This window comes from Ostrea edulis, chromosome 1 (assembly GCF_947568905.1).
Source record: "Ostrea edulis chromosome 1, xbOstEdul1.1, whole genome shotgun sequence".
NCBI classification, from domain to species: domain Eukaryota; kingdom Metazoa; phylum Mollusca; class Bivalvia; order Ostreida; family Ostreidae; genus Ostrea; species Ostrea edulis.
The window spans coordinates 62,529,780-62,546,840 of record NC_079164.1 but is presented as its reverse complement, the minus strand read 5'-3'; the positions used below and the strand labels follow the sequence as shown (position 1 = coordinate 62,546,840).

Here is a 17,061-nt window from a genome sequence, read left to right as displayed (position 1 = left end):
TCATCTAGAAGACCTGAACTTTGCAGACGATCTTGCAGAAGTTTCAGGAAACGTCACTCATTTACAAGAGAAGACAAATAAACTGAATATCCTTTCCAAACAAAGTGGACTTAATATCATTACCAAAAAGACCAATGTGATGACAATCAATGCACCAGGAGAGCCTGTCATCTAAAATGGAGAACCTCCAGAGGAAGTAGATTATTTTGCCTACCTGGGAAGTATTATTAGTAAAGATAACGGAACTGAGAAAGACATAAAGACAATGCTCAGTAAAGCACACTGAGCATTTAATCAACTCCGGCCCATCTGGAAGTCAAACAAATAAAGTCTGAGGACCAAACTTCAACCTTACAACAGTAATGTCAAATCAGTCCTCCTGCGTGGGTCCGAATGCTGGCGTGGTATTGACAGTGATATGAGGAAAGTAGAGGCATTTCACAACAACTGTCTTAGAAAAATCAACAATATCTTCTGACCAAATAAGATCAGCAACGAAGACATGCACCTCTCACTAAGGGAGAGGGCTAAATAGGTTGTGCCTGCTGCCCAATCCTATTCATTTTTTAATAAAATATTGTTTAAATTGAAGACCTGCACCAGAAATGCAAAAGTAAGAGCATTGCATTAGAAATTAAGCAAAGAAGAATGAGATGACTTGGACATGTAATGAGAATGTCCCACAGCAGAACACCGGGGATAGCCCTCTATTGGACACCACCTGGAAAGAGAAAGAGTGGTAAGACCATACACCACCTGACGAAGAACTGTAACATCTGAGTTAGAGGAGATGGGCTACTCATGGTGACAAGCGCAGTTTGTGACAAAAGACAGGTAGATTGTGGCTACTTGTTGAAGCCTTATATCCCATCCGGGACGAAGAGGATAAGAAGAAATTTATGAACAATATACTAACAATTAACTGCTCAATGGAGGAGAGGATGTATAATGACCTATAAATATGTAAAAAGGAGTAGTAGACTTTGGCATTAAATTAAGGGTATTAAAAGATAAAGTCGAATACTTGATCAAATATTTTAGAGAAAAATTAGACCTTGACCTAATAAAAGAAAAAGAAGTTTTACTAACCTAGCATTAAGCAAAGGTTAAAGAAAAAGCTACAGTTTTTCCGAACATTGCCACCGATCAACGAAAGTGTTCGAGTATATATATAGATATATATAAACACACACACACACACACACACACATATATATATATTTTGCTGAGAATTTAACGAAATATACTTACAGATAAATAATCCAATATTTAAACAATCATGAAATATATATTAAATTCTCGTTTATAATTCCTTTAGAGCTTTTAAAACCATTTTGATCCACCTCAATGTTTTAAAATAGTCTCGAAACCAAAAACACATAGCAATTGCGCATGCTCAAAATCTGGTGTTAGGTAGATGTACTATCTCGGGTTTACGCCCAGTATTACGCTCCTTTGTGAAACGCGATTTATGCCGGCCTAAAATTTGGCGTAAATCAGTTACTCGGCCTAAGTTACGCCCTGAATTTACACCTCTTTCTGAAACGGGCCTCTGGTATTTAAATCACGTGACTAGACAATATCGGGGTATTTTACTCCCGGACGACTTGGCAGAAGAACAAATATCAACATACAATCAAGGAGGCCATGTTTGATTTACAGGTGAGACAAATTATATACACATTGCTATGTCACCAAATTGGTCAAAGTTATCTGTCCTACATTGATAATGATTTCATGGCACTGCATGTAACCCGCACCTGCATGTGTTATATTAAGTATGTAACAGGTTTGTAAGTTGATAATGAACAATTCCTGTATGGGCTCAGGAAATTTAATATCACAGTGAAGGATGAATATAACAAATAGTGATCAATCTCATAACTCCTATAAGCAATACAAAATAGATAGTTGGGCAAACACGGACCCTTGGATATAGCAGAGGTGGGATAAAGTGCCTAAGAGGAGTAAGCATCCCCTGTCGACCGGTCACACCCTCCGTGACCCCCATAACTTGATCAGGTAAACGGAGCCATCCGCAGTGAAAATCAGTGTGCGAAGAACGACCTAACAATCGGTATGAAACACGTCAGACAGCATTTCAACCGATGACAGGTTGTGTTGGCAAACTAGATCGTTATAACGCCCATAGAATTTGCGAAATGCTGACTTTAAACAAGACTGCTGGAACCCCTGCACCATCAACTTGTTTGTCAGTAGCCTGCTTCGATTTAAGGAGGTACTCTACATCGCCATAATGTCTGACTTCCTTTTAAAACATAGTTAAAATTATAAATTTCAGCAATATTTGTCTATTCATTCAAAACATCAACGCCCAGCTGAGTAACTCAGTGTGTTAGCACGTCGATTGCTGAACTGCAGACCAGCAGGGGTTTTAATTTTTTTTTCATATTGCTTTCTACTAAAACTGCACTTTTTGACTAAGTATAGTAAATCTGCAAGTTTTCAATTTCAGAATATTGTTGTACATATCATTTTTCATCCATATCAAATTTCTTTGGTGTAGCATACTTCCTTAGAAACTTACCATAAGCAGAACAAGCTCTTGCGTATCGAATCAGTTGAGAAATATAAACATCATATGCAAGGGATAATGGAATATTGCTACATAAATATGGGAAGCTGACGATATAGAAGCTGAAATCATCCCGTTTGTCATAAAGTTGAGTTGTTAGTTTGCCGTCAATATTTACTTTCAATAAAATATCTAAGTATGAAGCAGAAGTGGACGACTCTGTGGCGTCTTTTATTTCGAATTCACAGGGATATATCGAATCGACATATGAATGAAAATTATTATTGTTGATAGATAATACGTCGTCGATATATCTAAATGTCGAATTGAACGCCACAGCATGATATTTTTTTCTTCTCATGTAGAAGTTTTTGAATAAATTCTGCTTCATAGCCATCAGGAATATAAAAGCAGGTCAGCTAACAAAAGAGCACAATTCGTGCCAGACTGTTGGAAGACCTGATCACCAAAGACCACGAAGGTATTGTCAATGAGGAACTATCATATTTTTTTAATTTGAACTTCAGAGTACTTGTGCGTGGAATCAGAGTGGCGTTTAACAAAGTAATTTTTTGGATGACTGATCACTAGATAGGAATATTTGCGTTTTCCATTTTTGTTGAAGAAGCAACTGTCTATGATGTCAAAAAGCCTAGTCTTTAATTTATCGTGAGGAATGGTCGTATAAAGTCGTATTGATGTTGATTTGAGAAAAGTTTTGTGATTTCAAATTGACTAAAAAGTTCTTTAGAATTTTTTAAAATCCACATTAGATTTACACCACTTTTGTCATATGTAGTCGCACAGTACGTTTGAAGTTTCTCCTTCACAGCTGTTAGTATTTGCGTTGTACAAAGCTACGCATGTCACGTCTAAATGTGGGTTCAGCATTTTGTACCGTTCTTTGCAAGCCATATGTAGCGATAGCGGGCGAGGGAGTATTGCCGAAAACGTGAATGCACATCCTATAGTCCACTAACTCGTTTAGAAAGTCAATATCTTCATACCCCAGAAATCACAATTAATTCCTATGATGTAAAACTTATACGGTACCAATTTTGATGTACCAGATGTGCATTTCGACAAATATGATCCTTCTTTATTTTAAAGCAATGGAACATCTGTTGAATGTCCGTCATAATGCCTATTTTTTCAATTCTAAATTGCATCAACACCTAGAGTAAACTATTGGTAAGATCAGGTCCAGATAGTAAGACATTGTTTAAAAAACACGTTAAATTGTGCGGACGAGTCAAAATCATCCTAATGAAAGGTGAAAATAACAAACAGTGATCAATATCATAACTCCTATAAGGAATACAAAACGGAGTTGGACAAAGACGGACCCTTGGATATACCAGAGGTGGGATTAGGTGCCTAATCTGATTTGGTTTTTTGGGATGATACGCGCTAAAAGTTGACAAGTACCAGAATATTCCCTTTCATCAACGAGTTGTGCACGTTCCACATGACCAGCATCCATAATTTGCTGCATAAATGTGGTGGTATGTTGGCACTTTACTGGGTTCTTCTTTAGGTTCAAGTCCAATATGTGTGCCATTTTAACAGTTTGTTCTCTGTTGTCTGGGAGTCTCATTCTTGGTTCTTTAAATGTTAATGGTTTAACCCATTGGCCACTGTCATCGCGATAGAATTCTCGATCCATCATGGATAAAAACAGTCTGTCATCTACAGAAAATCCTGGTTGATCGTCGCGATCATTTGTCTGGAATACAAAGTCTCCAATAAATCCAATTTCGGGTATGCATGGTAAGTCTTCATCATGGTATTTCACCACAGGTGATTTTCCTTAACAACAATGGTACTTGGACATGGGTAACACAAAGTAGTTCTACCATTAGGCAAAATTGTCACTTTGCTTGCGATGATTGTATCTGATGTGTGAGTCACAACCTCTTCGATGACTACCTAGTTTTTGTGCGTATCGTGATTGCGATGGGACTATCCCCTGCTCAAGAACGTGGTGTGTATCTCCAAGATCACGACGAATCAAGAGAAGAATCTTCATGTATTTCTCAAGAGGGTACAACTCATTAGCAATTTCTGACAAATACGCCTTTGCCACTTCCGGAATCGGTATTTCTTGTCTCTTGTTGGGTATGTCATCACATTCTATGACAGAAGGGAGGTTGAGCTGATAACTACCATCAATTGCCTTGATTACTATCCGCTGCAGGTAGAACGTCCGCTGCATGAGAACAGTGTGTAGGTTTGGGATTCATTCTTTATCTATATCGAAAACATCGAAAAATTGTTTTACTGCTCTGCTCATCTGCTATAGCGTACATCTGGATAGAGTTATCTTTTTTTCCTGAAGGACACACTCGTACTGGAACAACATCCACTGAACATTTGTTCACGGAATAGGATATACTTACTATCTTCTCCCCGCCATCAGCAACTGAGTATCCAGCGGCTGCCGCAATGCTGTGTCCTTGATCTGGGTACATTGCTGTTGTGTGACGCGCATTTCCACAGAGTAATGGTTGCATTACAATTCCTTGAAAGATGCTTAGACACACAGCACTTGTAACAGAATAAGGAGAATATCCTTATATTTCTGAAGAAGAATTGCACGAAAAGCTCTGAACGCATTTAACGTATAATTCGATTTGTGTATGGGACACCTGGGATTAGTGTTCGCTTTGTTTTTTTTCATTTTCTCCCGCTAGTTCCGTCTTACAACTATGGACCGAAAGAGACCCTGTAGTTTTTTTTTAACTTTCTCGTTGTCCTCTTTTTACTGTAGAAAGTGATTTTTGAACATTCATGCTGAATAGTTAGATCATTTTTTAACAGAACTGAGTTCGCAGATGTAGTTGACTAAGAATACAAAAGGTGGATAGAGAACATTGTAATGTTTCTTATAGTTTGCGACTTGGGATGCCCATTTCTCTTGCAGTCCACGAGGAAGCTTATTAATGAATGGTCTCACAGTGATCCAATTTCTCCAGGAGTGGGAACAGTTCCTGTCACACGTGTGCACCACTACTCCATCCCAACTGTGCATCCTCGGATACATGAACATCCATTATGATGAACCGGACATGTCCAACACCAAACAGATGCAGAACATATTGGCTGGGTTAGATCTTAAACAACATGTAGATGTCCCCACACATGCAGCTGGACATACTCTGGACTTAGTGTTCACAAGGGGTGACCCTATGTACTCACTAGTAAAGTCAATCTCTGTGATTGATATAGGGATATCAGACCATTATTCTGTTACATGCCAACTCCATACCTGTACATTACACCTGGCAAACAAAATTCGGCTAGCTAGGCAACTGAAGCGCATCCCTGTGGACATTTTGGCACAACAGCTAGGAGAATCGCTGTTTTCCATCAAAGAGGGGAGCAATGTCGACGATCTGCTGCCAGATTTCGATTCCAAAGCAAAAGGGGTTCTGGACGGCATAGCACCCCTTCGAACCATCACCATCAAAGGCGACTCCCTCAAACCGTGGTGCAATGACTCAATCCATGAAGCCAGACAACGGAAAAGACAGTTGGAGCGTATAGACATGAGCTCAGGCCTGGAGGTGCATAGACAGATGCTTGCGGAGCAGATCCGAGCTGTGGTGCATATGATCAACTCCTCCAAGTCCAGCTATTATCAGGAAAAACTCATCACAGCGGACAGTAAAGAGACTTTTAAAGTTATTAGCAGTCTGGTGAATTATAATGTAGGGACTTACCACCGGCTACCAGTGACCAGACCCTTGCCGACGATTTTGTGCAGTTTTCTACAGCAAAGTTGAAAAGATCAGACAGGGTCTCGATACCTCAGATCTCCATGACAATACAGCTTCTCCAGACCTGTACAGACCAGTGCCTCATCTTGGTTCCTTCAAGATCCAGATGCAGGAAGAAGTGGACAAGGTCATCAGGAGCTGTGCTAATAAGACCTGTTCACTGGATGCCATCCCCACTGCGCTCTTGAAGAACAGCACTGTTCTCAATGTGGTGCTACCGACCATTACTGAGCTGGTGAATACATCACTTTCAACCGGGGTCTTTCCAAATTAGCTGAAACGTGCACTTGTTACACCACGTCTGAAAAAGCCTGGATTTGATATGAGAACTTTTAGTAACTATAGACCCGTATCAAATATCACATTCATCAGCAAGGTCATCGAGCGTGTTGTGGCACAGCAGCTTAATAGCCATCTCACCATGAATGGTCTACATGATGATCTGCAGTCAGCTTAAAAGACCGGTACCAGCACTGAGACAGCCATCCTGCGAATAAAAGCAGACGTAGAAGCAGTACTGGATGAAGGTGACGCTATGCTCTTGGTCCTTCTTGACCTAAGTGCGGCATTTGATACCATCGATCATACCCTCTTGCTGGAGAGACTACGTGAGGATGGCTGCATCCTATCGGTGAAGATCAACACCAGTGTGTCCTCAGATGTACCACTCTCCACCGGAGTGCCCCAAGGATATGTTCTCGGCCCCCTTCTCTTCTTGGTGTACCTTCTCCCACTCAGAGGAGTTATCAACCAATATGCCATAAACCGTCATGAGTTCGCAGATGACACTCAACTTTACAGACGTTTGAGTGAGAGAAAAAAACACTGTCATACGGACCTATCAAGTCAACATTATGGAGGAATGCATAGCAAGTGTCCGAACCTGGATGGTTGTGAAAAAGTAAATGATGGAAAAACTGAGATAATGGTGGTTGCTAGTGCCCACAACCAGTGCCGTATGAAGGATATCCGTCTGAAGATTGGTGAGGCAGTATTGACACCTAAGTCTACTGTTAAAAACCTCGGTGCTGCCCTGGACGCCACCTTATCAATGGAAATACAAGTCAGCTCCATGGTAAGGAAGGTGTACTTCAACATCTGGAGAATATCCAAGGTGAAACACCATCTCATCCAGGAAGCGTGTGCGAAAGTCATCAATGCAACAGTCATATCCCACCTTGACTATCACGATGCCCTCCTGCTTGGCATGACCGATCGCGCCCCATGCACCGACTACAAGTGGCTCAGAACAACGCTGCACGTTGTCTCACAAGAACATGCTACAGACAACATATTTCGCCGGTACTTCAACAACTACACTGGGTGCCTGTAAAGTACCAGCATACATGAGAGAGCTATGTCCTGTTTACCAACCACACAGGACCTTGAGATCATCACCCGACCAATGGAAACTGGTAGTGAAGAAATCATCAAACAAATACGGAAGGATGTACTCTACATCGTCATAATGGCTGACTTCCTTTTAAAACATGGATGAAATTATAAATATCAACTATATTTGTCTATTCATTTCAAATATTATAGCCTAGCTGAGTAGCTCAGTAGGTTAGCACGTCAACTGTAGAACTGTAGATCGCGGGTTCGAGTCCAGCAGGGGTTTTAAAATTGTTTCATATTGCTTTCTACTAAACCTGCATTTTTTATTTTTTTTTACTAAATAAAGTAAATTTGAAAGTTTTCAATTTCAGAATATTGTTGTACATATTCTCCACTTTTCATCTATATTAAATTTCTCTGGTGTTTCATACAACCTTAAGAAAGCTAACTCTAAACGGTTTGAAGATAAGAAAATATTGTAAGGAAATAATTCAATATCAAAATCCGAGCACGTTCCAGTCTGATTATCCCCCTTTCCTTATTACGTTCAGATTGACTGTGTTCATATCATTCTATATAATCAATAAATGGCTTATCTAATGGAATTCATGTTTAAAATATTGAAAGATAATTTTTTAGATTTTCATACAATGATTACTGTATTACTCATCGATTTCTCTGTTTGATTTCAGTGAAACGAACACTGTTTTTCATATCAAACACAGTACCCGGCAATACCATCTGTAGCACTGACCAATCGGATTGAATGCTTGTTTACGAGAAATTTAATACAGCATTCTGTCGTAAACAACAAAACATGTTCCGTCAATAATGCATGAAGTTTTGAAGTTCTATATGAAAGGCGAAGATAACGAACAGTGATCAATCTCATAACTCCTATAAGTAACACAAAATAAATAGTTGGGCAAACACGGACTCCTGGACACACCAGAGGTGGAATCAGGTACCTAGGAGGAGTAAGCATCCCCTGTCGACCGGTCACACCCGCCGTGAGCCCTATATCCTGATCAGGTAAAAGGAGTTATCCGTAGTCAAAATCAGTGTGCCAAGAACGGCCTAACAATCGGTTAGAATAGGTCTTCAGTACCCCTTGCTTGTCGTGGAGGCGACTAAATGGGGGCGGTCCTTTGGATGAGATCGCAAAAACCGAAGTCCCGTGTTACAGCAGGTGCGGCACGATAAAGATCCCCCCGTGCTCAATGGCCATAAGTGCCGAGCATTAGCCTAAATTTTGTAGCCATTTACCGGCAATGGTGACGTCTCCATCTGAGTGAAAAATTCTCGAGAGGGACGTTAAACAATATACAATCAATTATTCATTCATGAAACACAAAAACGATGTGCAATGTTTTGTGGATTCCATAAAATAAAAACTTCAAACATATGTATATACATGGATATATGTATGCCTTTTAAAATCGTTATCCCTCTGCGTATCAAGATATCTTAATTAGTGTATTACTTCACAATCAACTCGTCGTCATGAAGAGAATGTACAAAATGCATATCGTCAGTGTGGGCCGATCTAAAGAAAAAAGATTTCGTTCATCTTCTGCGGCCTGGTACCTTCGATGTTTTTGTTCTAGCTTGTAAATTCTTTTAACATTAAATATTTAACGAGTAAGCGAATTGGAATCAAGGTTTTCGAAAATGATAATGTATATGAAAAGTTCAAATTTTATATCCGACGTTTGAAAAATAATAAAGAAAAATTGATGGTATTTTTCTTCTTGCAGACATTGTGATCTATTCATGTGACCCAGACACCAGACATGCACCCCCAGCGCAGTGCCCAGAACGTCTTACTGTGTGATTCCTGTGAAACTGTCCCCCTACAGAGCCACTGTGAACTTTGTAATATAAATCTATGTACTACTTGTGTCAGTAAACACCTCTCGGATTCCTCTAAAAGACACAATGTCGTACCCTATTTACACAGAAAGTCTGCTACTAACCATCCAAAATGTCCAACGCATGTCGACAAACACTGCGAACTTTTCTGCGAGAAATGCGGCATTCCTGTCTGTTCTACCTGCGTCTCATCTGGTGAACACAAAGGTCACGATATATCAGAAGTTCTGATAAAATTCGAATCTATAACACAAAGCTTACAAAAAGATTTGGAAGAACTAGAGACCAGAATATATCCCCGATATGAAGAGATTGCCTCCGATGTCCAGACTGAGAAAGCGGAGTTAAAAACGAGTTACGGTAAATTGACAACAGCTGCCGATCAACGTGGAGAAGTCTGGCACCTAGAGGTCACCGCCATTGTCAAGAAACGAAAATCTGACATTGAGGAAATGAAAAGTAAACACTTGGCTGTTCTAGAAAAACAATCCAATGAAATTACACAGAGAATTACAGAACTAAAACAGATAATTCAGGACCTAAGGAAAATATTAAACTCCAATGACGTCTCCCTAGCGTCTACCTACGCATCTAGGAATAGCGAGTTCCGACAATTACCTCCTAAAGTCAAAGTTAAATTACCAAGCTTCTCTCCTTCAACAATAGATACAGAACAGCTCTATCAAATGTTTGGTTCTTTCTCGTCATTAACTATTACTAAAGAACAAGAGTACACAATGAAGTCACCAGAAGCTGTATCGCGTCCTCCAGTTAAGCTGCTGATCGGTGAACCACGACTCACTGCCACCATAGACACTGGGTATAGGGATCTATTCAGTGCTAGCTGTCTCAGTGACGAACAAGTCTGGACATGTGGGGATGACAAAATGATGGAGCTCCTCAACCTCCAAGGTAAACTTCTAACATCAATACAAACCGAGTCAGGAAAAATACCAGATGACATAGCAGTGACACGGGACGGAGATCTTGTTTATACGGACTATATTAATAAAACTGTAAACCTCGTGAAGAATAAACAGATACAGGCCGTGATCACACTACAGGGTTGGAGACCTCTCAATGTTTGCTGCACCTCTTCTGATGAGCTCCTGGTTACCATGATCAGTGATGATTACAATCAGTCCAAAGTTGTGCGTTACTCTGGCTCCACAGAGACACAAACCATTCAGCTTGATGGTCAGGGCTGTCCTCTCTATTCATCTGACAGTTACAGCAAATACATCAGTGAGAACAGAAACCTCGATATCTGTGTCGCCGACAATAAAGCTAAAGCAGTAGTGGTGGTCAATCAGTCAGGAAAATTCCGATTTCGATACACTGGTCATTCCTCGAATACCAAGAAATTATTTTATGCGCTCGGTATCACTAGCAAGGAATCATTTGATCCACGCGGCATCACTACAGACAGCCAGAGTCATATCCTGACAGCAGACTATAGAAATCACCGTATCCACATCCTAAATCAGGACGGACGGTTTCTCCGTTACATTCAGAATTGTGATTTACGCTGCCCATGGGGTTTATGTGTGGACATCAGAGACAACCTCTTTGTGGCTGAGAACACCATGTTAAGTCCTAAAGTGAAGAAAATCCAATATCTATAAAATACAGTGTTACTTATAGTGTTAATTACCAAACTAAACACTCTGCTAATCACACACCGGAACACCGTGTTGATTACATAAATATACATGTACAGTGTTAATTACAGAAGTATCTGATATGTATAACTAAAATTGGTATTACACAGTAAATGTCTGTGGGTTTTTTGTTGTATTTTATATGCATTGAGCTGTTGATAGATAGCTCTTCTGTTTGTTTATCATAACTTTTAATGTGGTAGTACAAATCTATTCTTTTTTATTAGCTCATCTGAGCTGAAAGCTCAAGTCAGCTATTCTGATCGCCTGTTGTCCACCGTCTGTCTGTAAACTTTTTACATTTTCGACTTCTTCTCCAGAACCACTGAGCCAATTTCAACCAAACTTGGCCAAAAGCATCCTTGGGCCAAAGAAGTTGACATTTACATGAAAGCTTTCTGACATAATGTAGATTCAAGTTTGGAAAATTCATGGCCTCCAGGGGTAGGTTGGGGCCATAATAGGGACTAAGGTTTTACATGCAAATATGTATGGAAAGTCTTCAGATATGGGCCAAGGTGACTCAGGTGAGCGATGTGGCCCATGGGCTTCTTGTTTCGCATGTATTTATTCATTTTTTGTTTGATTATATTTTTGTAAGTTTAGTAAATATTCTTCTGTCGGATTAAGTACGGCTTCTACTGCACATCGGATTGAGTTGATTTTCTTATGCGCATTAGATTGAGTCGATATTTTGTAATGCTAAATCTCATTTGTCATTAAGTATTTCCCAATAATCGTGATTCACCGTCAACTATAAGTTACCGTTAAAATTGCGCAAAACAGAGCAGAGTATATTTTCTTTCTTTAAAGATCTGTCCAGCTTGTATCAGCTGCATCTTGTGATCAATGTCTTATAAACTACAGAAATAAAACAACGTAAAGCCGAATCACGCCTTCTTCCTTGATGCCCGGTTACAATATGGAGCTGCGAGGAAAAAAAAAAAGATCATATCCAGACATTGACGACCCTGGAGTTTATTTTCCAAAGATAGCACAAAATGCAATTAAGATCTTTCGTGAAAAATCTACCCTAGGAATTTGTAAATCCGCTGTGAGTACTTCTCCCATTGAAGTTACAAGGTATTTAAAGTCCGATGCTTATACGGGGGCAGTGAAAAGATTCCATAGTGAGTAGTTGTACCTGTTTTTTTCAACGCGAAGAAAGCAGACCTACCAGATCGAGTCCATGAACTGGAAATGGAATTGTTGGAGGTGAAAAACAATTCAAAACCAAATTTTCGACACGGTACATCCGTTTTGAAGGTCATCTCCGAGGACCAGTGAATTTCACAACTGATGCCGAGCGTTTGGCGATGGAACTGTCACTACCTGTTACAATTCAGGTCTGTCGCGGCCGGGATTCGAACCCTGGCCTTCCGCATGCGAGGCGAACGATCTAACCTCTAGACCACCGTGGCGGCTATTGGAATTGATGCTCAGTATCATGGACGTTTCTTAAAAGGTGTGGTTTCCTGATAGTTAAAGGCTCTAGTGATGAATCTACAAGGAAGCGTAAAGAAGCAATTCCTGAAATTATAGGTATGAAGTTAACTAAGAACATACTCCAAGTATGCAGGGATATAATATTTACCAGTGACCTTGTCGGTAACAGTGTTTACGGAGAACAGAGTGTTCGATAACTTTGTTCATGGATTCGCTCGAGTAACCGGGACACTGCCTGCACGTATTCTAGCCAATACCACTATTATTATTCAATGTGCTGCATGGACGACGAATTGATGGTGACATTGTTGTAAATCCTTTGTCCATTGGAGCGCACCTACATAGACATTCCGGACAACACATACCCGTAATATCGCAAACAAAGGAAAAATCTGAGTTAGAGTTGCAAATATTAGTGATGAGGATATTTTTCACTAAACCATGCACTAGAATTGGTACTGTGTCTAAATGTGAAGTTGAGCTTGACAATTACTGCAAACTTTGTGCTAGATGATATTTATCAGAAGAAAGAGAATTTAGCAAATAAATATGTGTACTTGATTTTCTTTAATGTCCTCCATTTTTAAAATGGCTGCAAAAAATGCGTTAAATTTTCAATGTTTTCCGATCTCAACAAAAGTTGAGGATGGCAAATAAAATGATGAAGTAAACTACCATTTGCAAAATGATGAACATTCCATTTTGAAAATGGCATCAAATTTCATTTTCTTTTATATATTTATATATATATATATATATATATATATATATATATATATATATATATCGTTTAGATCCTAGGGGTAAACGTAAGGTTGGGTGTTATAATTGTTTGTTTGTGCTTTATATTAAATATTCTATACAATTGCATCGAGAGATCCACTCTCCTTATTATGGGCCGGCACGAGCCGGCCCATTCTATGAAATAAGAATTTGAGAAGCGTATGAGTTTCTGCGGGATGAGTGTGTATTTTTTTTTTAAGTTGGATTACTGATTATCATGATACGTTTTCATTTTGTATGTAAAGTAATTCGGTGGTGTTTTTTAAACATTTGTTTTTGTTTTGTTTTTTTGTTTTTGTTGTTTTTTTTTTTGTATAACACACAGGTCACGTGCGCTTATCTGCTGACCTATTTATAGAGGTGGCGTCATTTTTTTTTTTTTTTTTGAAAAATGCATAATTCCAAGGGTGCTAAAGAATGTTTTGATTATTGCATTGTACTATTTTGTTAAATATTGTCACAGGTTGTGCCAATAAAATTTTCAATCTTGAATAAATCTGATTTATTTCATAGCGAAAGGTTATGATATTTGGATAACCCAAATTAAATGTCACAGTTTTAATATGGAAAGTGTGAAATTAAATTAATGCAGTATTCATGCAACAGTCATTGGTTGAATTATTTTGCACATTAGAAAATGTTTGCTTAATATATTCAAGTGATAAAAGCTCAATATTTTCCAATAATGAACATCGTAAATATTCATCAAACTTATAACATCCAAGGAGCAGAATAACCCATATCTATTATTTTGAGGTCATTCAGATGAGGCTTGTAAGCCATGGTCCTGTGTCACGATAGGCGTTAGCACGATAAAGAGCCCTCACTGCTCAATTCGCCCGAAGGTGACGTCTCTATAAGAGTGAAAAATTCGAGAATGAGACGTAAAGCAGCATATAAACACATTATTCTGAGGTCACAATGGTTTAAGGTTAAGGTTCAGACTGCTCTTTAAAAAAGTCCACTGGAGAACCTTTGCCTACTGGACATACACGTAGTTCACAGATCTTTAAGGAGTAACAGATTACTGTTCATTTTGTATGTTAATGGGTCGAATTTGGACACTTGTCCAATCAATATGTTTACGAGACAGTTTTAGTTTATGGAAACAATGATACTCTCTTGGAAATTTGTTCGGCCCATAACTTTGGTGCGTGCACCAATGTTTCTTGTAAAATATCTTAAACACTGAATGACACAGCGACTGTGTGGGATTGCATCAGTGTGTATAAGTAGCGCTTTAGGAGCATAGCAAAGCTTCATTTTAAGGGAAGTCGTTGTGGCCGAGTGGACTTACGCACTGGTTTGACAATCTTGCTAGGCGGTGGGTGCCGTACGTCGCTGGTTCGACCCCGGGCTGGGGCGAAAATTTTCAGTACCTAGTTGTGATTATTTAGTGCTTTATATATTAATGAATTCATTTTCACATGTATCGTTTAGATCCTAGGGGTAAACGTAAGGTTGGGTGATATAATTGTTCATAATATTTTTTACAAAAGCAAACAATAGCATACACATTCTCCCACAAACATCTTGGTCTCACTTGTTCTAGTGATTTAAAATGGTCAAGTGTATACCAATGATATTGTAAAAAATGCGTATAATTTTTTTTTATACATCTAAGGAAACTCAAATTGACTTCATGTAGATACAAATTATTTAGATCGAATATGACTTTTGTTAGACCTATACTTGAATATGCTTCAGTCGTATGGGATGGACGTTCTGCAGAAATTGAAAAGCTAGAAAAAGTACAGCTCCATGCAGCTAGAATTGTAACGGAACTGCCAAATTCTTTTATCCAAAGAATCAGTATATTTAGAAACGGGTTGGGGCCACTATGTAAAAGACGGGAAATCGCAAAATTAATGACAATGTATCTTGTACCACAATATTTAGGAGATATCATTGACAATTTTTGAAAGGATACATCGCGCTACAATACTCGCTACGAATATGACTATATACCTATATACCTCCTAGAACTAAGCAAGAAATATATAATAGATCATTTTTTCCAGATGCCATTCGCAAATGGAACTCTAGCAAACGAAGCCAAGAAAACAAACTCGATCTGTCAGTCCCGCCGAAATATTTCTAATAATAACAATATTTCAATAGTGCTTAAACATTTTCTTCTTGGCAAAAGAATAGTAAATATAATTCATACTGAATTAAGACATAACTGTTTGCTTAACCATGATTTACACCGAAAAAAACATTTTCAATTCTCCTAACTGTCATTGTGGTATGAGAGAAGATGCATATACTAGTGTGAACAGATTTTCTCCCATCAACAGTCATAAACAAGAGGTCCGTGGGCCACATCGCTCACTTGAGTCACCTTGGCCCTGCCATTGTTCAGCTGTTGTGAATTTTGAATGACCTTTTAATATATCGGTTTTTAAAGCCTTTGTTTATATCAAGCACAAGTTTACCCTGATTTCTCTTTTCTCTATTACAAGTTGTTTTTGAAATAAAGGAAATTAAAACACAATGTGAAGTTTTTGACTGCTTAATGAAAAACCCGTAGTAACATTCATACCTAAGCTTTTGCAACGTGTAACCTAGCTAGCTACCATTATTATATTATTTACAACAGGGTCCCCTCAGATAACTTGCTGAGGATTTGAATTTACCAACAATAGATGCAAATATATACATATTCTACTTAGAAACGATTACATGTACATATATACATATAAACCTAATAGAAAATTCTCTAAGTTAATAAATCACTGATTGATGTGTACGGAGTTATCACGAGGCTTCTTTTAAACTAACAATCAAACGACAGTGGTTATTTCAGCCAAGTCACATCAAAGCGACCGCGGTGCTTTGAACTTGAAGCAACAGCGTTACATATAACACAAGCAACCAGCGTTGCTTATACCCAGTCTGAATTGACCCCTGTTTTCCCAGCCACTAATGTACAGAATTCATTTTTCAGATTCTGACCCTGATGTTCGGGCCATCTTAGAATCTTAATATTGTTTTTCTGGGAATACTGTTGGTTAAAATTTGCCATACTCACTGTTGTACTTGAAAGTCCTTTGGTATCCTTCAATTGCTTTTCTAGAGTCGTAATTCTTTTTTTCAGCAGTGTCACATTTTCCATGTTGGTGCCTTTGTCCATCATTATGCTGTCCACTTTGTCTGATTATTGTTGTCTGATCTTGGACAGTTCCTCACCATGCTGAGCTTTGTGAACCTCCAAATCTGTCTTTAGTTCTTCCATAATCTCTTCCCTTATCTCCTCCTTGATCTCCTCTTTGATTCCCGTGGGGATCCGGGTTAGAATAGGTCCTCAGTATCCCTTTGCTTGTCGTAAGAGACGACTAAATGGGGCGGTCCTTCGGATGAGACTGCAAAAACCGAGGTCCCGTGTCACAGCAGGTGTGGCACGATAAAGATCCCTCCCTGCTCAAAGGCCCTAGACGCCGAGCATAGGCCTAAATTTTGCAGCCCTTAACCGGCGGTGGTGACGTCTCCATATGAGTGAAAGATTCTCGAGAGGGGCGTTAAACAATATTTAATCAATCAATCAATCTCCTCTTTGATCTCAATCTTTAGTTCCTCTTTTACCTCCAGTATGACACTCTCTACAAATTCTTTTATATCCTCTTTGGTCACAAGTTTCTATTGG

The 17,061-nt window shown here is 39.0% G+C and overlaps 1 protein-coding gene across 1 annotated transcript; it reads left to right on the top strand.

Annotated features, from left to right (window-relative positions):
• Nucleotides 1–1,390: 1,390 nt before the first annotated feature.
• Nucleotides 1,391–13,193, top strand: LOC125648212 (tripartite motif-containing protein 2-like). Its single transcript, XM_048875177.2, has 2 exons — nucleotides 1,391–1,662; nucleotides 9,411–13,193. Exon 2 carries the CDS (start codon nucleotides 9,447–9,449, stop codon nucleotides 11,148–11,150), a length of 1,704 nt encoding a protein of 567 aa, XP_048731134.2. The 5' UTR covers nucleotides 1,391–1,662; nucleotides 9,411–9,446; the 3' UTR covers nucleotides 11,151–13,193.
• The last annotated feature ends 3,868 nt before the right edge of the window (nucleotides 13,194–17,061 follow it).